General features: G+C 40.5%; 1 protein-coding gene across 2 annotated transcripts in view; it reads left to right on the forward strand.

Annotated features, from left to right (window-relative positions):
* The window catches only part of FAM135B (family with sequence similarity 135 member B), a 186,984-nt gene that overhangs the window by 64,673 nt on the left and 97,524 nt on the right, over window positions 1-24,787 (forward strand). For both annotated transcript variants that reach the window (XM_056484144.1, XM_056484145.1), the window contains exon 3: window positions 23,462-23,541. In XM_056484144.1, coding sequence (XP_056340119.1) covers window positions 23,462-23,541 — 80 coding nt within the window. The remainder of the gene's footprint in view (window positions 1-23,461; window positions 23,542-24,787) is intronic.

Genomic DNA, 24,787 nt, shown 5'->3' on the forward strand with positions numbered 1-24,787 from the left:
TCCCATGTTCCAGTGTGATGACCTGCCTGTTTTTTCTTGTATTGGTCTGATTTTGCATTCAATCATTTCTGTGAAATGCTTTCCTTGGCTTTGACAGTCACATCAAATCTCTGGTGTGGGGGTAAGCTAGCACTAATACAGATAATATATTCAGCTGTCACACTAATGAGTTCCTAATTACCTTTGCTTTTTTCCCCACTGGTACTTACCTTGCTCTACTGATTAATATTCCAAACACATGATACTATAGGTTATACTGCATTAATTTGTTTGCAGTAATTTTTCTTTCTATGTATCCTGCACAATATTCCATTTGCTTTCCTTCCATTATTTTAACCTTTACATTTCCAGCAAAACCCCTGTGTCTCATATTTGCTGGTCACCATCCTCTGGCTCAGCAGGCCCTTTCACTGTACATGAATGTGTGAAAAGGAAAGGAGTAGATGAGCTTGTCCAATTTCATTTTAACTTGGGCACACTTTTAATTTTGGTATTTTATACTGCCATTGTTGATATTGACTATAGATATCTGGGATATCTTGTGGTCTTCACAGATGGGAGTGTGGTAAAATTAAGAATTATTTGTATTTTCTATTTAACTAGCATTTTTCTTCTCTGAGTGACTTGTAAATTGAATCAATATCATTCTGTCCTGATGAAGGTCAGAAAGGTGATTTATGAAGTGTTGTCTATCAGAAAAACAGAGAAATTGAAATTCATCTTAATTTCTGTGGGAACCCAACACACTGTGTTTTTCTAACCTCAGAAGAATGAAAAAAAATGAAGACCATTAATAATAATTTATATAATCTATTTATCCTCCTAATATTTGGGTACAAAAACAAAAAAATCATAATATAAACCCTGAATATGCCCACAAATGCAGAATAGTCCTGCTCCTGTATGCCTAACTGACAGGGCTGAAATTTCTGGTTTGGAACCTGGCAGCTGCAGAAATAAGAGCAATATTTCCCAAAACATTTAGTCTTGGCTAGCTGTCCTTCTGAAGGCATTGCCCTTTGGGAGAGTGTGACTCTGCCAACCACGAGTCTCTTCAAGAGGAGCACTCCATTCAAATAAAAGAATGAATAAATCAACATGATTTAGGAAGAATCAGCCCTTCTGGAACCATTAGGGGATAGTTAATCAAGCTTGATTAAGGACATGAGCTGCTGTCCATAAGTCACAGAGTCAAAGTGCTTTAAAATGTTAGGCTGCCAGTAATGGCCCTGTTCTATTTTTGATTTTACTGGATGCTATTTTGAAATCTGTATGCATGCACAGTTACCACCTCTACCTCCCCACGAGAAATGGAAGCTCCTTAAATTATTTGAACTACAACTTGTGCTATAGGAATAATTTTCCTTTACCTGTATGAATAGTTGCTACATAAAAATCAGGATTTTTTTTTTTTTTTGGTGAATATTTGTCATGGTTTTATGGTTTTGGCAAATATATATCAGGAACAGTCAGTAAATTATGTGTTGCAGGTAGTTTGGTCAGTTACTGTTAAATATATCTTCTTCTAGAGCACAAATTAACCATGTCAGTATTTATGGACATCAAGGGTTAAATTCTGCACCCTGTAGGCACTGCTACAGGGGTAAAAAACCCTTTTTTTGGTCAAACCAAAGGATTGCAATGCTGTTTGATTCCAGAGTTTTAAAGGTTAAGTAATAAGTAATGCAATTTCTGGAAGGAAAAACATTTTTGAGTTTTCCGTCGTTAATTCTTTCCATCATGTGCTGCTTAATAACTGGTGACATTTTCTCTAGTGAAATTAGCTAACTGATTCTGATTTTCCTTAATAGAGTAGGAAATAAAATTATCCCTGACTGCCAGAGATCAATTAATTGATTTGTCTGGTTCTGTCAGAAGCAATCCTTCTGCACCTTTTTTCCTTAAAGCTTTTCAAAATCTATTTGACTAAGGAAAAAAATGAACCCCACAAGTGCTGCATTCACAGGGTGAGTAATATTTGGAGTTTGTGAGGAAATTGAGGGCACAAAGAAGGTGAAATGGTGACTGACTAGTGGTAGGATTCTGGCAATGATGTCTCATAAAACATGGAGCAAGGTAAGTCACTGGTTACTGATCACAGGCTGAATCAACTGCTTATCTTCTCAGTCCTCGAATTCCAGGCTGCAATTTGTGTCTGACACTTACACTGGTGGTTTGTGAGTGTGAGGGGTGTGGTGATTAAAAATGAGTGGGAAAATGAAGTCCAGTTTCTTCTGAAAGGAGAAAAGATCAGTGGTTTCAGAGCTGGCAAAACCCTACAAGGATCAGACCAGGGATCAGCAGCACTCAGAGCTGCTGGAAAGAAGACCTGACTCAACAGGCTAAGCTTTTGTGTGGCAAAACATCCCTGTTAACTGCCAGATGGACAACTGGCTTCAGTGTACTTAGCCATGGAGTCATTCTTTTAGAAACAAAATGCAGCAGCTCCTTTTCCCAGCAAACTGGGGTTCAGCAATCCATCAGGGCCTCCCTTGTCAGATGGTACCTGGAAAATGCACATTGTGTTCAGAGGTTCAGACTTTATTTCTCAGAGTCTTTGAGGGACAGTGTCAGAATATATATATAAAATATAGTTTGAAGGTGTAAGACAGATGTAAATCTTGTTACTTTGTTCATAAAAATATGCATTTCTTCAGACTTCTCACCTGTGATGAAATACAGATCACTTCTGGAGTGTAAATCTGTCATTTTAATAATACTTACCTAGTGCATTTATGATGCATGAATTCTCTTTATTGTAAATGAAAAAATAAAAAGGGGGAAAAATAAAAGGAAGAGGGCTTGTAAGCATTGTAAAGGGATGGAAGTGATGCCTTTTTGGAATAATAAGTGTTGTCCCTTGGAACAGATGCATTGACAGGACTGATTTTTCTTTTTTTTTTTTCTTGCCATGATGGCATTCTTCACTTTAAGGCAGCATCCAATATTCTAAAAAAAAAAAAAAAAAAAGGCATAAAACCCCTCAGGAGTCAGTCAGCTGAGAACCTACTGAAGTGACAAGATGGAGCTTAGCACAAATCTAAAGCCATGAAATAGCTGCAGTGCAGGTGTGCATGAAGCTAAAGATCAGAGTCCTGAAGTGCAGCAAATGGCAGCTTCATGAAAACCCTGAATGATGGGTTATTGTCATGACAGCTGGTGAAGACAGTGTTCTCATTTGGTTAATGAGTATAGCCATCTTTAATTTCCAGGCACTCTGTGTCTGCTGAAGAGAGCTGGGAAGTTCTGTGCCAGTGCTAGGGGGGAAACATTGAAAATAAATGGAGGTGAGGCTGTTCTGCAAGTGAGGAGCAGCACCTCAGCAAACTCCATTGACAGGTAATTGATTAGTCAGTGGAAAGTAGGGTGCTCTTGTATCTGAAAATTATCTTTCTCCCTCAAATAAGCAATACTCTGGCTTACCTGACCCTAAATACATCAGGTAACTACATTAGGTTCTGTGTCACTTGGTCACCTACAGACAGATTAATTAAAGGCCAACCCCAGCTCTCCTGAGAGGTTGTCTAACCAAGGCAGTATCACAGAATTAGTACAAATTCAGAAATAAGAGGCCTGGATAGATACTACTCAAGGCCTTGAGATAATGCTTTTCATTCTAGTTTGTGATTGTTTTCCACACACTGTTCCCAGCAATCATTAAAACAGAGTAAAAACCAGGCATGTGTCAGAGGGAAAATTCTGGACAGCACAGTAATTTGAAACAAACACATGTTGGAGATCCCAGGAATGTTATAGCAAATTGAGAGCTCCTGAGGACTCCAAATGTCATCCTGCCACTGCTCAATATGGTCCAGCTTCAGCACTTGCTCTGCTCCCACTTGGCACCCATGTAACACAACATGAGTTGTCTGAGTCATATGTTGAGAAAGAATGTGCTCAGTTTGCTTCAGCCACCCTTCACACATGGGGTAGCAACTCTCTCTCTTGGTCATGAGCACTAGAGTGATAACTAGCCATTAAAACAAATTACCTAAAAGTACACACTGCACAGCATCTGAGGGGAAAAAAAAAAGTATGTTCTAGTGAACCAATACATTCACTTCCTATCTCCCTTTCTGATCCTGACCTTGTTAGACTAGTCTCTGGTTTTCCCCACCTTCAGAAAATAAACAACTGGGACTTAAGACATTTTGAAAGATTTGTAAATGCTGCAAAGCAATTTCTGATCCAAAGATAAAAGGTGGTGATACTTACAGAGAGAACAGTTTGGTATAGATACTCTGGCATCTAGGTGGGAAGCTTTGTAGACACCAGGAAAATTCATAAATCAAAGGTAAGGATGCAGGCAGGGAAGGCACTCTGACTGCTCCTGGAAGACAAACATTAAAATATATCATATAGACAGTGCTAGCCAAGAGGAATGTCATGCAAACAGATGGGATCCACTCTCCTAGGAAATAAAGTGCAAGCTGTGATGTTAGATTAAAATCTTGGGGGAAAAAAATAGAGTTAAAAAGAGAAGAAAAAAACAAAATTAAACTTTTGGGATTTAGCCAGCTTTTAATGCTCATGAGCCATTAACTGGAAGACAGTTCATTCTATCATCTGTAGCATTAAAAATTGACTATTATAAGATTTTCTTCAAAGCTCTTGATGTGTAATTTGGCACTGCCTTTCCTATTTTTATAAATCCAATTCATAAAGTAAGAAATATTTCTATAAGCAGAGATCTTAAAATTTAAAATATTGTCCCCTAGAGTATCACAGAGTGGCTTTGATCTCTCTTAAGTTCTGCTAATCAAATGTATTAATCTAATGGACTAAATGTATGTCTTTGAGGTGAATTTCTACTTGAATCAATAGATTTTATCAAAAAAGTAGCTGTTCTTTGTTCAGAGACATTAGAAGCATGTGATCTTCATTGATGCACCTGGGCCAGTTTTGCCCTCTGAGCCTGTCTCCTTAATGAACTGATGACACAAGCCCCATAAATTCTTACATTGTGTCATTAAGTGCAGCATTGAAAATTGAGCTCCTCCAGGATGTGACACACTTGTTGAGGAACTGGACTCAGTGACATCAAGACTTAAGGCATGGAGCACTGCAGGCAGCTGAAAAGCAGAACCTAATTTTATTAGCAAACCACATTTCTCAGCTAAAATCACTTATTAATGATAATCAAGTAAATCTGTTTTGTGCTGTAAGCTGATCAGCCAGGTGAGTTACTGGAGACCATGGTCCTGGTCTAAATCACTAAATCACTAAAACAATGTTTACTTCATGGGCTGAAACTGAGTGCAGAAAGAAAGAAGAAAGAAGGCAGCACAGCTTCTTTGTTGTTCCTATGCTGAGGAAGACTATGGTCATACTCATCCCAGAGTCAGGGGATCATTCATGCTGGAAGGGAAATTCTGTGGTCTTCAGCCCAATACCTGCTTAAAGCAGCAATTATTGAATTCAGACCAAGTCATTCAAGGCCAGGTCCAGTCCCATCTTGAAAATTCCAAGGGTAGAGATTCCCCAGACTCTGGACAACAAATTTCAGAGCTAGAGTGTAATCAAAGGATTTTACTTTTCCCCTAGCAGCTCTGCCAAGAGCTTGTCCTGTATTTGAAGACAAGATTTACAGCTGGTGGTCACTCCATGCTTTCCCTGGGGATGTGCACAGTGTGTGCCACAGAGCCATGGAATGGTTTCTGCTGGAAGGGACCTCAAAGACCATTAGTTCCAACCCACCTATGTAACAGTGTGATAACAAATTCCAAATACAGGTAACTTCAGCTGCCTCTATCAGTTGTTGTTTGCAGAGTGCTGTGGAGAGGAAAAGCACCAGAAGAGCTAAACCACCACAATCACCCTCACATGAAAACTTGGAGAATAAATTCTTATTCCCTAAAAAATTTCACACAAGGAGCACAGTGGGTTTTTTTAAGCATTTCATAATTATTTTATTGCCAGACCTCATTCACTAATGGCTGGCACTCTCTCTTGTTTAGAATAATTGCCCTGACACAGTCTATGCCAATGCCATGTTTCTGGCTTGTTCTGGTTAAGATCAATGCTTTAAAACTGTGTCACTTCACTTGTTCTTAAGTAATAAAATGTTGCAGCACATACACATAAATCCTTTCACAAGCCTGAGGGCTTAGGCTTCCTCCCATAATTTACACATCCAGAGAGCTGAGTGATCCCCAGCAGCAGACAGGGGTCCATCTGTAACTCTCTGAGTTGGGAGCTCTAGTCAACATCTCAGGTATAGCTGTGTATAAATATAAATCATGTGAGGTGAGAGCAAAGCCACTTTCTGACACAATTCACTCAGAAAGTCATCAAAACAACAATATAAATGTCACTTGAGCTGGGGTGATATTTGCTTTCCTCAGAGAAGATAGTATGTAGATATTAAGGGGCAAAAGTTTAATTTTTGGCCAACCAAATGCAATGTTTAGCCCAGTTTGGGGCTTTTTTTCTTCCTATATATATATATATTTTTTTTTTTTTTTTTTTTAATTTTTTTTTTTTTTTTGTTACATATGTGCTTACAAAGAACACACTTCCTTTTCACTTCTCTATGATTGATTAACAACAATGAATTGTTTAATAGTTTAATAAGTGAATGGAACCTGGATTTTTTATTTTTAAAATATATATTTTTAAACTGTTACATATTTAATTGTTTTGGGGTACAACCTGCCATGGTTTTCATAGCAACTGTGAGGAGTCAAAGATAACTGTAAGTAGTACAAGACTTGGCAAATTGCCTCACTTCAGGAAATGTGGTTTTAAAAGAAAGGGGAAAGAGGGGAAGACCTGATAGACATTATCAAAGACTCAACTACAAACTCTTTAGTTACAAACACCTGCATAAACATGCACATAAACACACCAGGTGACAATATTTTTTAAAAAAATCTCATCCTGTATGAGATTTTTATGTGACACTCATCACTAACATGGTAGCCCTCAGTAGTGCTAGATGAAGGAAAAACCCCACACCAGTATTTTCCCTCACTGTTCTGTCCTTGATGCACATTATTTCAGAGGGGAGAGCTGCCTGATCTCCAGAGATGTGGTTCAGCTCTATTTCCCTGTCCTGGACCTGAAGCAATCCTGTCCCTTGGCAATACTGTTCATACACTTCATTGCCCTTTTGTAATCACTTTTGTAAGGTGATTTTAATGCAACTGTTCCAAGCTGAAATACAGACTGTGACTGTTGCTATTTGTTGGAATGAGTAGTGAGTTTGGGAAATTACTTGGGGTGGGCTTGAATGACCTCGTAGCTCATCAACTATTATCTACAAACATGGGAGTATTAATAATATCTCAGAAGATTGTTCTTTCAGGATACAATTACAAGTGCTCAGATGCTGTGACAGTAGAAAATATATCTGTGTATGAGAAAGATTTGTTCTGATTTTCATTTCTCAGATATCTTTGTATTCAGCTTAAAATATCCCAAAGTCTAATTTTCAGAATGGAAAACTGCACATAATCTCTTGATCAGATCCTTTTAAGATGCCTTATGCTGTCAACTCAAAATAATTACTCTTTTTTTTTGGACATGTAATGCTTTAGAGTTTCCTTGCTATATTAACTGGTTTTGGAACTGTTTAATTCTGTGGATGCAATTAAGCTATACGGTGTATATGCTGCAGACAGGGTGCACTCAAGATGCAATGAAAAAAACAGTTATCTTTTGTCCTTGCATTAATGGAGTTCAGTGCATTGTGTGTCTGAATGGGAAGATCTCTTTTAGCACTTTAATTACTTAATGTGCTTGCTGCAGCAAAAGTACATTAACAAACACAAATCAATTTCTCCCATCAATCCACGTCCACTTTGTTACTGTGGAACATTAATTCATTTGGGGGGATAACATCTGCCAATAAAAGGTATCACAAATAAAATGCAGCTGAAAAATGAACTGTTGTTCAGTAATCTCTTGCTCCTGTTTGGCTGTGCATGATAAATCTTTATAAGGATGTCTTGCAACAAATGAGAACTCAGAGAAGTCAGTTCATAATGTGACTTTTTGGAGTGGTGTCTGCAACCAAAACTCACCACAAATACTGATAAAGCTGTGGCTTTAAAATTTTGTAATTTTTTTGTTGACCCATTAAATCTCTTTGGTTTAGATATTTGCAGGACTCACATGTCCTCACAAGATAAATTTTGTGAAACAGTGGAAAGAATAAAGAATAGACACACTAGAGCTTGAAGAAAGGATGGATGTGAAGACTCTCAAATAGGAGCAGCTCTGGGTAGCTCAATCACTTAAAACTTTATAAAGAAAGAATGCTAAATCATAGAATAGTTTGGGTTTGGGACCTCCAAGCTCATTTTTTTCCAACTGTCCTGCCATGGGCAGGGACACCTTCCTCTTTCCAGGTTGCTCCAAGCCCCATCCAGCCTGGCCTTGAGCACTTCCAGGGATGGGACATCCACAGCTTCCCTGGGCAACCTGTGCCAGGGCCTCACCATCCTCTGAGTAAAGAATTTCCCCTTAATATCTAATCTAAACCTCTCCTCTTTAGTTTAAAATCCCATATGCTGTCGCTATCTGCTGGTGTATAAAATTCCTCACTCTCTTATAAGCCCCTTTTAGGTACTGGAAGGTTCAGTGGGGGAGCCTTGTCTTCTCAGGGCTGAACCATTTCTATCCTATCATCTTGCCAGTAAACAGATTAAAATTTCACCCTGTTCTCAGGTCCTATTCTTCCCTCCTTGGAAGCAATGCTGGATTATTCTTGACTTGCTGCTTTACTTCAGGACTCTGCAGAACTTAGTTAACGGTCAGGCCTGTTAGGATGGTCCAATCCCAAGCTTAGCCTGGTGTCAGATAATATCCTTTATTTTTCAAGATTCTCTGCTAGCCAAATTAACAAGGTACAAAATCCACTGAGCTCAGGCACTGAAAGTCCTGCAAAAATTAAGGATAGTGGAGAAACTCTAAAAGGGAGCCAGTGAGACTTTAATTCTGTGAGGAAGATGCAAATCCATGGATGACCTGGATGGCCAGACTGGCTGAACCCTGGACTCCAAGCTGGTGGTGAGGTGAGCATGCCAGGAGGGACCTGGACAGGAGCAGCAGGCAGCAGCAGCTGTGTGAAGTCTGTCAAACACAAGTGCAGGGTCCTAGCCCTGGGGGGACACAACCTCTGAGGAATGACAGGAGGAGATCTCTTCTGACTGAAGGTTTCATCTCCATGGAGAGGGGAAGGCTCAGAGGGAATCTCATCACAATATTGCAAAGAGGACACACTGTCTCTTCATGAAGAACCACATGGAGAAGACAAATGGCAATTTACACCAGAAAAGGTTTCATCCCTTATAAGAAAGAAAGTTTTTGCAGTGAGAAGAATAATTCACTGGAACAACCTCAGGGGTTGGGTCATTGCACAGTCCCCATCTCTGGAGGTTTTTCAGGAGTGACTGCTCTGGCTCCTGGGTGATGCCCTCCTGGCTTCCATTCCCATGAAAGGCTGAACTGGATTATCTTTTGAGGTCACTTCCATTCCAGGCCATTTTATGATGCTGTGACTCTATGAAGAATATTTTTCTGTGGAAGCTGGTGGAAGATAAGTGTGGGTTTCACTTCTAGCTGATTTGGAAGGAAGCCCCTCTCATACCAAGAGCAGATTTGCAAATAACTTGGAGGCTTTACTGCTGCAAAGATAAGTGGCTGCAAACTCTTGGTGTTTCCAGAATTTGGTGGCAGCTCAGGTGGACACATCATCATTTGTCTCTACTGCTGTGTTGTTCAGTATTGCTCTGATTCTATTCTTTTTGTCTGTGAATAATTTCTTCTGGGAGAAAATTTCTGAAACACAAGGTTTTGTGAATTCTTACATTATTAATATTAATATTTTTAGGATTAGCTCAAAGATGAGATCAGAGCTTGAGCAGAGGGGACAGATTCATGATACAATTTGGAATGAAAATTCTTTTCACCTTTCTGTATAGATTTACTGTAAAGGACTGAGGACTCATATTGATGAAAAACATTGTGAAGAGGTTTCAGTGTAGTTGTTAGTGCTGAATCTATTCAGCAGAAAATGGGATTTTCATCTCTAGAGCTGTCAGGCTTGTGCCAGCACTGAGTGTGCTTTCAGAAGAGAGGATTCATCCTTCTTGGTAGAGGGGGAAGTGTCCCTTCAATGCTGCCAGCATTTCAATGAGAAACATAGGTGAATTTTGGTGGGATCCCACATCTAGCAATGAGTTTGTTTCTGTGGAGTGAGTGGGTAGACATAGAGACCACCCACTTCCTGAGAAAGGTTAGGAGAGGAAATATAATGCAGATATTGTATAATGGATCTGTCTCTTGAAAATGTTGGACAAGGAAGGCTGAAGGGTCACTGTGCAGGATCTGAGGACAGCAGGGAGGGGCTCTGTGGGGCTGCAGGACACAGTCCCTGGGGCAAGGAGCTGGAGGAGCTGGGAATGAAGGAGGAAGGTTGAGACTGGGAAAAAAGCAGGGAGAGGAGACAGGAATCAAAGATGCGTCTGGCTGAGCCTCAAAACAAAGGAGCTGATGCAGAGAAAGTGGTTTATTTTTGTTTATCATCAGCCTACTCTGCTTTTAAATGTAAATAAATAATTTTCCCCAAACCATGTCTGTTTTCCCTGTGATGGTAAGTGGTAAGTGCTTTCTCTCTCTTTATCTTGAGCCAAGAATATTTTTGTTTTCCTTTCTCCCACTGTTCTTTTGAGGCAGGGAACTGAGGGAGCTGGCAGCTGACCAAGGTCAGCCCACAACACTCAGGATTCTCTCCAGGTGTGCATTCTCTGACCAAAGCTGAGTGATGGTGGAAGTCCTGTGCTTTTCCTGCATTTCTGTCACTTCAGCTGCAATATCTCCTAATTTTTACTGATCAAATTATCCCTGTATTGTTCTATTTGTTCTAATAAGGGCTGCAATCTCTCTTTTGTCACTAGTGCTTCCTGTTCTGCCTCCAATGGTTCCTTTAGCAATTGATCAGAGAGGCTTTCTGCAGGTAGCAATGTCTTGTATCATCCAATTTAAACTGTCAAGCAGACATCTGAATCTGGTTATTGTACTGTTGCTGTTGTAATATTTCTTCATTCTCTTTTAATTCTTTTACCACTTTCTTAATTCTTTGTAGTTGCTGTTCCAACCAGCTTACTGTCTAAAACCTCATTACTTCTGTTCTCCAGTTCTTCAATCTGTGCTACCAGTTTTCCTGTTTCTTTGTCAGAGGCTGTAAATTCTTGATGGTTTTGTTCCTTTCCTAATAAAAAAATATGGCATTTATGAATCCTTTATTTTATTTCTGCTTGCAAAAATTCTACCTTGTATTCTGTAAGCATTCCAGAAGTCTTTGATGTTACTCCAAAGTTTTAACTGTTCTTCCAATTCCTTAATTTCTTGCACCCCATTAAATTTTCCTTTTAACAGCTGGTTTGTCCATCAATTGCCACTGTCTTTCAAGCTGTTTTTCAAGGACTAGAATTTGCTTTCTTAGATATACAGGCTCCAATAATTACTTACCTAAGTCCTGGTTTCTATGCAGTTGTTCTCCAGGTTCTACATCCTATTTTATCATTTGAGAGGGCAAGCTGAAATGATCCTTTCCTGCCTGACACTGAAGCTCTAATTTACCCTTTTCTAAAAATTCTACTTCCAGTCCTAGAAAGTAATGTTATAACAGGAGCAGAGGTGTTACAGTTTTGTGGCACATCACTTTCTTTTCTTATGGAGTTGTACAGGCTGTGTGAAACATCCAAAAAATGATGTTTAGTAGAAATGTGTCTACACATTTTGCTCCACATTCCATTCTGACACTGAAAAGTGTCCACATTTCCTAGCTATTCTTTGAGTGCTTTTTTTTTTTTTTTCTGGTTCTGGACTGAGGTCTTTAGTCTTTCAGAATAGGAAATGCTGCTTGCTTGTTTGTTTTTCAGTTTCTTGAGTTGTTACATGTATGACACACACATCAATCTCTGTTTACATTTCACAGGGGTTACCCTCAGAAATAAATCTGTCTGTCTGAACTAAGAACCTCATTTTGAGAAGAAATGGACCATTGCAATCCCCTTCTCTTTAACAGGAGAACATTGAGTTGCACTGAGTTCTAGGAATCAGGTTCCAAAAGAGAACAGGATTAAATTCCTCTCTGAAACCCACATGAGATATCTTAGGAAATGGCTGTTGGTGTTCAAGGGGTGTCTGGATGATGGTCTCAGTCATGTGGATTAGTTTTAGTTAATCCTATGAATGACTTGGACTCAATGATTTCTGGGATCCAGTGATGAGTCCCTTCCCACTTGAGCTATCTTATGGTTCTGTCAGTTGAATGAAAAAACATACTCCTCTCAAAATACCCCAGAACAGATAAAGCTGCACTTCAGCAGAAACCACTGAAGCAGTGTCTTTGTATTCTGAAAAAGAGATTCTGTTTTCTGACCTTAGGAATTGAGCTGGACCCAGACAGAAATGCTGAATTTTGTATTTCTCTTTGCTGTGGTGCTGATCATTCCCCCCCGGGCTCAGTTTCACACAGCTCTGCATTCCCCTGGGAATGTGCTGTGTGCTCTGCCAGATGCTCCCACCTTGCACCTGAGCAGAGCACGGCCCAGGTGCTGGGCAGTGCTGTGAAGGAGGGACTGGCACCCCAAATTGCTCTGGGACAGGGGTGGCAGGACTGTGAATTCCCCTTGGGCTCCAACAAATGACACACCTTAGTGGAGGCACCTTCCAGCTCCAGAAAGGTGATGGAAGCTCCTCTCTGGTTCTGAGGATTGAAACTGAGCCCAGTGAAGGCAGAGCAGGAGCAGAGCAATGGCTCTGGGACCATGGACCTGGAGATCCCTCTGCAACTGGGAGAGGTACAGGCACAGCCATGAGACAAAACAGGTCTGAGACCACACAGACCTGTCTGCACAGCCTTGCTCCACCAGTGTTCTGCCTGCATGAGAGCTCCTGCTATTTGAGATTCAGTTCAGAATTTAGGGATCTGCTGGGTGCACTAGGTAAAGTGACTTGTCCTGGGATTGTGATTCACTGTGTGTCAGGTCACACTGCATCTCCCCTTTGCTCATTTCCCTAAAGCTCCTTCTTTTGGAATCTAATTCAGGGTCAGTGGCTGGAAGATACTCAGCTTTTGCATTTGTTTGGGATTGGACAATTACCAGGCTATGAATAAAGTGAAAGTCTCTCCTTGGTTTGCTGGATTAGACATTGTGTCCCCCATAGTTTGTACCTTTGTTTAAAGATCATTTTGGATTTCAGCCTTCTGAGATGTGGGGAAAAAAAGGCACCATTTTTAAAGCAACAGCTTCTGAGAAGCCCTTTCATGCCTATCATTTTCATTTTTCTCCTGTTTCCGGGAGTGAGATACAAAACAAAATGTTATGTAAATAACCACATCTCCCAACCTGTTTACCCATCTCACTCTACAAGCATTACAGAAGCACTTTAGAAATCTCATGAGACATGATGCTTGCCTTATTCTACTAAAAAAAAAAAAAAAAAAAGTAATATAAAGGTTTGAATTGATCTCCAGGAATATTCAGCTCAATTTATATCTATTAAATAATTTTTCTAGTTTCTTGATTGCACCCAGACGAGGTGAGGGTTAATTCTCTCTCTCACTCTCTCAAACAATCAGTGTAAGTTTTTCCAGGTGCTTCAGTTAGAAAAGCACAAAATCTCTCATCTTTAGCTCTTCATGTAATATAAGAACAGATTGGAAAAGGTTACTACTTGACTGTGAGACTAAATTAAACTATGTTTTCAAGGTTTCCTATTGCTTTTGAGACAAGAGTATAAGTGCTCATATCCTTATTGGGGTCTTAATTTTTCTGCCCTTTCCTTTCCCTGCCTTTCTTTTCCAACAATAAAGAACATTTCTATCGTTTTACTCCTTGTTCACTATTCTACTGCCCACTCCTCTTCACCTCTACCTTGCTATGATGAAGGAAAGAGAAGTAAAGGGCAAATTGCTTTAAAAGTATGAATATGGGACTAAATAAAAGACAGCATTGCTACCTTGATGAGCATAAAAGGGCAAGAGCCCCTGAGGTGAGCATAAAGGAGATAGAAAGAGAGCTGGCTGGTGTCATTGTCAGAGAGCTGCTGGGTTTCACAGGCTGGAGATTTTATGGCTTGTGGGAATGCAAGTTTCTGCAGAGGAGAGATGATCTGGTGAAACTACAGGAAGCTGTAAAATGGCCAAGGTTTTGTCTTACCTGGATCCAGATGAAATCCTTGCTGAAAAGCACTGAGTGCCAGGTGTAGGCTCTCCTCCAGTGATGCACTGAAACACTTTGTGGACACTAGAGCTCTTCTGCCAGAAGCTGGGAATATTTTTTCCACATTATGCCCAAAGCAGTATGTTCTTGGGAACTTATAGCCCTGAATCCTGGACTCAGGACACAAGTATCTGTGTTTGATCTGGGGATATGCTGAGCACTTCTGAAGATACTGAGAACCCATGTGCACTGTTTGCTTGGGTGAGAAGGAATACACCAAGCACATCTCAGGCCTGCAGAACCAGGCAGCATCTGGTTTTTAAACAGGATTTGGTATCATAATAAAATAAGAAAAAATAAGAAGAAGGTTGTCAAAATTTACAGTTGAACAATTTCATCTTATCTGCATGATGCAGACTCCTGGTAGGTGAAAAGATTGTTTTCACAGACCCACTGTGCCTTTTATTGAGACACCAATCCATTTACTGCACTGCAAGGAGGGTATGGCTCACCCTATTAATTTTAGACCTACCCTCATCAAAAGTTAAAGAGCCTGAGAATAAAACTGGGATGAGAATTGTAGAAACTAAGTGCTAAAAAAGTGCTAAATGTCTGTGGAGTGTGGATGGGAGCACTGCAGCTGTTTGACTGACCTGCCCTGGCACAGCAGCTCTGGGCATCACAGAGGGGGTCACCAGACAGATCTCACTGTGTCTGCAGGACTGAGAAAAGCCTTCCTATAATAGGGACTGTAAGATTCCCTGGGCTGTCTGAGGTGTTCTTCCTATTTCCAGACAGGTGAGAAGAAAATGCTAATTGTGGAGATCACTTCTGTGAACAGCCCCCTCCTGCCTGCTCCTGTGTCCCACACTCACTCCCCTTTTATTCTGGCTATTCTAGAACCTGCCAGAAGCTTGAGGTAGAGTTAAGTCAGAAAAACTTATTGAAATAATATTTAATTGAGAAATGTCTGGATTTTTTAGATGTGTCTGAAATATTTTGTGGTCATATTGTAGGACTTCCTCATGCACATGGTATTGCACATTGTGCTTGCTCATATAGCAATGTGGTAATTTTTCTGATATGCTCCACAGTCTGATTTATCTGTTTGTTTTCAATTTTAGGTGTAAAATTATCACCTTTTCCCATGATCTTCTGTTTGAATAGTCAAAGAACCCACCAAAATATCTATATACAAAAACAGGATGGATTTATACAGTGCACCTGTGTGTGACTCATGCTCTTAAAAGATCCACCAATTATTGACTGTTAAATATGTAACCTAAAGCATTATCATCACAAACAAGGAAAATTCTCTTTGTTTTATGAAAACTTGCAGAATTTTTGTGGCTACACCTCTGACCTGTTTCACTGAAGGGAAAGGAGAACTAAACAATGGTCTGCTTGCCTTTGCCCTGATTCTCCCTATACCTCCAACAATGGGTATTGCTTTTCAGTTTTTACTTTTTCAGCAGGAAGCTAACCAGATAGAAAGCTTTATTTTTAAGCTTTGGTCCCCATTGTTTGTATGGAAAATAATAGTGTGATTGGCAGATTATAGATCACTTTTTTTTTTTTATGGGAATCAGACTGGATGGCCACAGATGTTTACTCTGTCCTGAATAAACTTCTGAAATATCTATCAGGAAGTCCCCAGATGGTAACACACTTGTCAATTCTCTGCTGGGGATCATCAGCACAGGACAGAAAGGTCTCAAGGTTGCTAGAGAGAGAATGAGTTTTTTTACATCTGAAGAGCTTGACTTCAAAGCCCATGAAGTTAAGCCTTGCAATGAGATTTGAGCTCTCCTCTATTGCTGTTTTCATGAAGAAATCCATCTTTTTTTCTTGCCTGTAAGGCTTTTTCTCACTGACTCCCAAAAGAGTGTGCTGCAGTACTTGGCTCCCTGGAAGCAGTAATGCAATGGAGAAGATTTGGTGACATCCAGGGGCTCCTGGAGCACAATTCCAACAGTGTTCTGAGGAGCAGCTGAACTCCAGGCTGACTCATCAGGCTCAGCACACAGCTCCTTTGTTTGCTGTATGCATTAGCTTAAGGATTGCTTGTTTAAATGCAGCCTAATCTGGGATGAAATTTTAAGCCTTGGAGCTGTTCAGGTATAATTCAAAGCAGGTGGAATTTGAACTTGTCTGGCTCCTGCGACACTGTTACTGAGCCACAGGTTTTGATTTCCACGCTGCTGGAATGATCAGGGAGGAGCAGTCTGGTCTGTCAGTGCTGCTGGTGGGAGTGTCCTGGTTTGGTGGTGTGATGCATCAATATCGTCTTACAAATTGCTTCTCTCAAACCAGTCAACCCTTCTTTACCTGGTGTTCACAGTGTCATTACAAGCCAATTGCAGGGGAGGGCAAGCAGGCAGCAGCTTGCAGCACTAGATGAGAGCTGAGAGACCCTGGTATTAATCTGAGAGGAGGAAGGAAAGGGAGGATGGAGTCCAAAGCACCAGAAACAGGGCTGGTACCACCCTGCTCTTGTTGGTTTTGATGTAAATCCTCTAAAATTAAGCAGTGCCCTGTGCTGTGATTAGGTCACTAGAGATGATGTGATGTGTCATCTGTAGCAAAAGAGTTTTATTATCCTAACAGCAGGAGAGGAGTTCTGAGCAGCTCAGTGTGGAGGGACTGAGAGTGTCAGCAGCCCTGCCTGGGCAGGGGTGTCACCAGCACATCTGTCAGTGCAGCCAGGCTCCCCAGGGAGGCTCCAAACCAGAGAGGGGAGTCCGTGCAGGTCAGCAGGGCTTCATTTGTGTCCAGCCTCGGGAAAACAAAGAAGCCACTCCAGCTGTTTGATTTTAAAGATTAAAAATTCACAAGCAGCCAGTGAAGGTGGGGATGGCAAATTCATTGCTACTGGGGTGACCCATGCAGTTTATCTTGCAAGAGGGAAGTGACTTGGAGTAGTATGCACTGCCTGCATAAATAACATTGTCCTGCAAATAAAAAGGATCCATGGCTTATAAATCATTTTGAAATTTACTGAGCTTCCCCTAAAAACAAACTGGCTTTTTCATTCCTGCTTCTGGTAGGAGCTCTTTTGATTTTTTTTTTTTTTTTTTAAACAGTCTTGCTCCTTTGCCAGCTGCAGTTTTTATGTCTAAACTGGATTTATTCATGGGCAGTTTATATGAGTTTGTTCTTGTGCCAATGTTGTACTTTCTTGTACCTCAGTCTTCTTTCTTCCTGATTATTTTCCTCCCAATATATTTATAGATAGAGAGGGGATCTGATTGCTCTGTTTTGCTGAGTTAAGTGTACCAAGTTCCTTTAGTTCTTGAAATCAGCCTGCTGTTTCCTGATCTTCCCTTCACAATTCCTATATCACATTAGCTGGCAATTTTCCATGCTCTCCCTACATCACTGAATAAAGTTTTTCTGCACAGTTCTTCCCTTTAAAGAGGGAGAAAAAAAACAATCACAAACCAGATGTTTACTCAAAAAGAGATACTGCCTAGCCTAACTCTAATGAGCCAGACTCAGCCTAATTGCAGCAAAACAGGAATTGTACTGTTTCTCATTTATTGCAGTTTCTCATTTATTCACTAATTATTCTTTTTCCTTAAAATTTACTGTAAAACCTTGTGTATTTCTGGGGCCACATTTAGGGAGCCAAGTGATGTCCATTCCACTCCCTTTGCAAAATGACTGTTCAGCTTCTTTTCCTCACCAGCCCTTCTGTAACTTTATGGATTTCTTGGATTTGTTGTAAGTCTGTATTACCAAGTGTCCAATTCACATGCCACTTCTACCAAGGTTCTCTGAGAAAAATAGCTCGTTATTTTTGGAGGCAATATCTCATTTATCACTACTGTCAGCTCTATATCACAGCAGTGCTTTCCTACACACTTATGGTGGGGCACCTCCTGTAACTATTTTGGTGGCCTTTGCAATGTCTGCCTCAGTCTGATTCTCCAGTTTTAAGTATAGATTTTGATCTTCACATCATGTCCTGTTCTTTGTAGTTTTTATGTCATGCTTCACATAATTTTGGAGAGGGTCACTCATCTGGTAAGAAGAGACAAAGCTGTCTGTAGGATTTCTCCCCAAGCCTGAAATTCAGAGAGAACTTACACAAAGAGGGAGAAGCCATGTGCTTGCATTGCCCCCACCCTCAAGGCTGTGCTGCTGCAGGCTCCACACAGCCAATGCTCCTCTCAGGTGGGAACAGATCATGCAGACTCCAGGAGAGCTCAGGAGACAAACTTTATCTTGAGGAGATTGGAAGAGACCAGACTATGAGGCTACTCCTTGATGAGAGCATTTAGAGCCAGCTGGAGATGGTTCACTTTGTTTTGAGGAAAACCAGGCACACTGCATGGTCAGGTGTACCTGTTGCTTCTCAGCATGATTTATGCCATTAATAGCTCAGAGTGCCTCACTGGAGCAGATGGGTAGTGTTAACACCCCAAAAACCATTTTCCATCTGCCATCCTGTTAGAATCATAGAATGGTTTGGGTTGGAAGGGACCTTCAAGTTCATCTCCCTTGCCAGGGCAGGGTCACCTTCCACTACACCAGGTTGCTCAGGGCCACATCCAGCCTGGCCTTGAACATTTCAAGGGATGGGGCACCCACAGCTTCTCTGGGCAACCTGTGCAGGGCCTCACCACCCTCTGAGTAAAGAATTTCTCTCTAATATGTGAAATAAATTCTGCTCAAGTTTGAAGCCATTCCTCCTTGTCCTGTCCCTTAGCAGGGACTGAGGACAGTGTTCAGTCACCCAACAGTGTGGGGTTTTGTGGAGGCACTGAAAAAATATTTTATTTATGCTCAAAACAACATGGCTTCATTTTATATGTTGGTCTCAGTGTCACTCAGGCTGGTACAACAAAGAGGTGTGGGACAGTGGGATGGGGAAGTGGAGATGTATCTGTGTGGCTGCTGAAGAAATTGTGTGGGACTCTGAATCTTGCAGTGTACTTCATAACATATTTGGTTTCCTGTATTTTGATCAGAAAACCCCTCCTCACAATGCTCAAGCTATTATGAGTAACATCCAGCTTTACAGTGTGGGAACAAGAACTTTCATATTTTTGGTTTTGCTTATAAAGTCACTGTTTGGCAATTCCTCCCTGTTACAAAGGCATAGAGGAAGCTGTGAGGAGGAATGGATAATGCTTGCCCATCTAATGATTTAAATATTTGTATGTGGCTTAAAAATAGGAAAAAAAATCCCAGCAACCAGCAACAGGTAATGGGTTTTGTACAGTTTCCTATATGGAGGTTGCTTATTTTAACTGGACAATAAGAATTCTTGTAAAACTCAAATGAGGATGTCCTTGGGATTTTCTGACCACCCAAGGTTCTTTGCTTACATACTGCTTGTGATATTTATCTCCTTTATTTACCTCCTCTGGAGTTGTTTTTAATGTTTTGCCTGAAACTGTCACTGAAAATATTTTCAGGAAACTATTAATTTTTAAATGAATAAACTGATAAATTATGAGCACTAGTATTTCCCTGTAATTTTAATTTCAATCTACCAGTTTGAGCCTTTAACATTTTCACTGCCCTGTGTGCTCTTTACTGTGAATATCCCTGAGATGTTGGGGGGATCTGAGGTCCTCTATATCTCTGTCCTCTGCTATTTATCCAACTGAGCACCTTGAGGTACAAGTCTTTGCAATGCTCTTATATGCACAACTGAATCAACAACAGGACATTTAAAAGCCTCTTGTGTCTTCTGACTAGAGGAATATTCTCTTAAGTCTTTCTTTAGGAAGAATGTATCTAATTCCATGATGATTTATACCAGAACTCCTTTATGCCAGTGTGTTGTGAAGGCCAGACTTTTTGGCATTAGGTGCCAACCAATCTGCAATAAATAATTTATTAATAACTGCTTATTGCTACTCTTTTTATTAAGAACTAAAACATGCTTGGTCACCTAAAAAATATGAGTTACATTTTTGGCTGCAATCCATAATAGTGCAGAACTTGCTAGTCTCTGCATTCTCTTTATATCTGGACCTTCATTCTCGGAGTTGGACCTTAGTCTGAGAGCTCCTTAGCTTTCTGTGACTTTGCTATGCATTTTCTACTTTGACCAGTTCAGTTTGGTGGGTACACAGGAAGACAACTACTTGTGACCCCTACAACATCTCTGCCATCCAAATGAACTTACCAAAGTTTAGGGGATGAATAATGAAAGGTTTAAATAAGATGAAGACCTATTTCTTTTGTATTCTTGCACCTAGTCCATATGGCAAAGGACATAATGAATGTTGGAACTAACCTTGTTATGAAGTCACCAGTACTGAGGTACCTTCATGTGTTTTTGATATCCAAGGCAGTATTGCCTGGACAGTGAGGAAATAAAGATCTGCCCAGCATCCTCCAGGAGCTGAATGCCTCAGTCTGCTGAGAGCTGTGACTGCATGGCCATCATTGCCCAGAAAGGTTCTGGATGCCCCACCCCTGGAAATGTCCAGGGACAGGCTGGATGGAGCTCTGAGGAACCTGGTCTAGTGGAAGGTGTCCCTGTCTATGTCAGGGGGTGGAATGAGATGGGCTTTGAGGTCCCTTCTGAAGCCATTCCATGATTCTCTGATTCCATTATAGGAGAGTGTGACCCTAGCACCTCTGCACAATCTCCCCAGCTTTAGGTGGCTTAATCAGAAGAGCCAGCCAAGCCACTGGAGATCAGTTTCCTACTGGAAATATTTAAGGGTGTGTGGGATGTTTCTGAACATGAGACACACAATGAGGGAAGGCTGACATTGCCATGGTGTGCAGGAGGTCCCCAGATAGATTCCCTGAAGGAACTGCAGCCTGTGGAAGCATCTGCACTGGAGCAGGGAATGTGTGAAGAGGAGGGAGCAGCTGAGAGGTGCTTTTATGGACTGATGCTAACTCCCATCCCCATCCCCCTGAGCTGCTTGAGAGGAGTTTGAAAGACTGAAGCCAGGCCTGGGAGAAGGGAGTGGGCTGGAGAGAGGTTTTATTTTAATGTCTGGGTTTGTTTCTGACTACCCAATTGTGAATGAATTAGATTAATTTCCTCGAAGTTGAATCAATTTTGCCAGTGGCAGTAACTGGGAAGTGATCTCCCTGTCTCTATCCCATCCTATTTCCAGCCTATTTTCTCCTGCTGTTCTGTTGATGAGGGGGAGGGAGAGTGTATGTGGTTGGGAATTTGGCTGTTAGCCAAGGATAACCCACCACAATTCTGAGCAGCAAAAATCTACAAAGAAGTGGCCAGACAGTTATAGAATATTATTATTTGCAGCTGATCTAGTGGAATGGGCACACGGTAAATCTTAAATATCTGCACATGGAGGAGTGTCCTGTTACACTAATGTGTAACACTACTTTAATATCCTGTTACTGGTATTTGGAAGTTATTAGAATTTATGAGTAGTCCACACAGAGTATTTTTGTCAGTAAAAAAATTGTATTGCATAAAACTATAATGAAAATTCAAATGGTCTTAAGGCATGATTCTTGTACTTGCTTTAGAAAAAACCAGGATCAATACTATCAATTAAAAACTCCTGCATAGTGCAAGAACAGCATAGTGGAGAAAAAGATCAGGTAGCTTAGATTTGGTTGCTGCTATGTTTAACTAGATGCTGTGTGTATTTAGAATATGAGCTGCTTTTATTTTCTTTCCTGAAAACTAACATGTAAACAGAGTTTTCATGCCCAAGCTCTTGGCTGGAACGGAAATGTTTAAGGTTGTGCTGGAGTTATATCCCAGTTGGGAAGGAGCTGCCAGCTGAAGCAGGTAGAGTAATGTGGGCTTTCAGCTGTGAAAGACATGGAACAATTGCCTCTGGAGTAGTGCTTTTTTGGTTTTGTTTTGTTTTCTTCCCATCAAACTCTTCACCTTTTAACCTCTTAAAGACAGATCTAGTTCATTCAGTATTACACATTTAGCAACGATTTCATTGGCAAGTGTAGCATGGGTGAGATTTTTCATACAGGAGTTCACAGACAACTTGGTGTTTTCATGAAGTTACAGAATGGTTCAAGCTGGAAAAGACTTTTGCATTTAGAGGCTGGGACAAAAATTGGGCCAAAACTATCTACAAACCCTAGTGGGTTAAAGGAATTTATAAACCAAGAGACCAAAGGAGGGAAAATCCAGAGAAAGGGAGACTGGCACCAACATGTTGTTACAGTGGATTAGTGGAAGGATCCTGAGCAAAAATATCCTGGGTTGGGTGCTGTACTGAGAACTGCCTCATCCATGGAAGTTGTGATGAAGGAAGACTAGGATGAGCTTTTCCCTCTGTTTAGACTGAGCTCATGTTTTGGGGACTGGAACAGCCTCCCCAGGGAAGTGGTCCCAGATCCAAACCTGCCAGAGCTCAAGAAGCATTTGGACAATTCTCTTGGCACATGGAGGGATTTTGGTGTGTCCTGTGCAGGGCCAGAAGTTTGCCTTGATGATCCTTGTGAATCTCTTCCAATTCAGGGTATTCTGTGATTCCATGTGTAACTTAAACCAGTGAAATTGCTGATGCTTTCTTTTTCTGTCTTCCTTCACCTAATGCAGGGATCCCCTATGGGATAGAAAACAACCAGAATAACTGGTTTAGATATGATTATGAATCATAGAATCATGGAATCATGGAATGGCAGGGACCAGAGTGGCCATCTGATCCAACCTCCCTGCTCATGCAGGCTCACCCCAGGGCACATGAGATGTGATTGTGTCCAGACAATTCTGGAATATCTCCAGTGAGGGAGACTCCCCTTTCTCTGGACAAAAAATGATTAATGCTGACATTTCCTTGGTAAGGTAGACTCAACATGGAACAGCAGAGTAATAACTATTATGCTTAGTTTGAATGGTCATAGATGTGAGTTAGCACTTTTGTTGTCTTTCCACTGAAGTTTTGGTTTTGTTTTTTTTTTTTTTTTTTTTTTTTTTTTTGTTATTTTGGTGGTTTTTTTTTTTTGTTGTTGTTGTTTATTTGTTTTATATTAATTTTTTGTCACTCCTTGTCTGATCTCAGGGCCTTTTATCATAGATGTTTCTCTATGTCTCCTTTTCCTATAGGAGGCCAAATGCTTTTCACAATCTTTCTTCATTTTTCACACATCAGACTGCTGTGTCCACTCTGCCTGGTGTAAAATAGAAGGGGCCAAATTAAACCCACTTTAACTACAGCTGAAAAGCAGAAGAAAAGATCCTGAGCATTGCTGTTCTCTTGAGCACTTTTGAGTGCAGATGCCCAGGATGTGCTCTCACAGAATTTTAGGTTGGACCAAGAGATCACTTCTCTAGCAGTGTGTAATTTTTCATCCTTTCTCTCCAGGTATTACCAGATAAGAGCTGGACTGAAGATCCCATCCAGGATTCCCCACAGGCTGTTTGCTACAATTGCAGGACAGACAGGTAAGCAGGTCCCAGAGGAACCTGGCAAGATGCAGGTGGGGTGGCATGGAGAAGGAGACCCTGTGTGGGAACAGGGGAGCCTGGACTGGGATCCAAACCTGGTTTTCCCTAATGATCCATAGTTGTTCATCTCTGTTTGGGTAAGGGGTTGTCTCTGGTGTGGGGCTTGGGTCTGTCAGAAAAGCAGAGGAAATTCTCACCATGTGATTTGAAAGCTTGTCTCTTATATGTGGCTCATTTCTGACAATTTTCCAGTTTAATATTACTTGATGTATTTAAGGTTGTCCATTTTTTTTTTTTTAATTAAAAGAAAAATGTTCAATTTTGAGGTCTGGTTCAATTAAAATGCAAAATTATTAGACAAGTTTCATAAATCAGAAATAGTTAAACCAAAATCTCAGAAAATCACCTAAAAAAATTCCCAAACTCAAAAGCTGAATAAAGAAATTTCCTTGGAAAATCAGTGAATATATAAATAATTTAGTCTAGGTTTGGATAAACATCTTGTTATCCTCAAGGAAGAAACAATATTATTTTACAACATAGTCCAGTGTAATTTTCCCTTGGCATGTTGAGAATCTCCTGAAGTTCCTTTGACCTCTGGAAATATCCTCAAATTATGGCAGTAATGGTTCTGGCATAAATAGTCTTATAGTGATGAAATAAACATCAGTGAAGACAGCTAAAATTTTCCTTTCCTGGGGCAAAAAAAACATTCAATAACAAACAATTAAAAAGCCAAAGTCCTCCTGTTCAGAATAAGCTATGTTTTATATTTACTTTATTTATTTATATTTTTTTTTTTTTTACAAAATAGTATGTTCTTCTCCCTCTTACAAAATACTGAATACTCTTTCACCTCTTGTAGGAACAATTCACTTTGACACATGGGCAGGGAGAGGGGAGCCTGGCAGTGCAGTTACAGGATTAGCAGTTGACTCTCATGGTGCTAATGCAATCCAGACTGGGCTCTAATAGCTTTATAGGGCTAACATCAAGACAAGGGATATTTAAGCCATTAAGGCTTTAAACAGTTTCTCCTTGGCTATCTTTGCAAGTACTTCCTAATTGATTTCATAGATCTGCAAGAGAGCATTATTTAATGGGACTGAACTTAAAGGTACACAGGCCATAATGTGGGTGTTTTTCATGCCACTGATCTCTCTCAGAATGTGGACACCTGGGGTAGAGCTAATTAAATTGCTGTGCATGTTTCAATAAGACACTCCTATTAAAATAGCATTGC

The sequence above is a fragment of the Oenanthe melanoleuca genome, chromosome 2, assembly GCF_029582105.1.
Source record: "Oenanthe melanoleuca isolate GR-GAL-2019-014 chromosome 2, OMel1.0, whole genome shotgun sequence".
Classification (NCBI taxonomy): Eukaryota; Metazoa; Chordata; class Aves; order Passeriformes; family Muscicapidae; genus Oenanthe; species Oenanthe melanoleuca.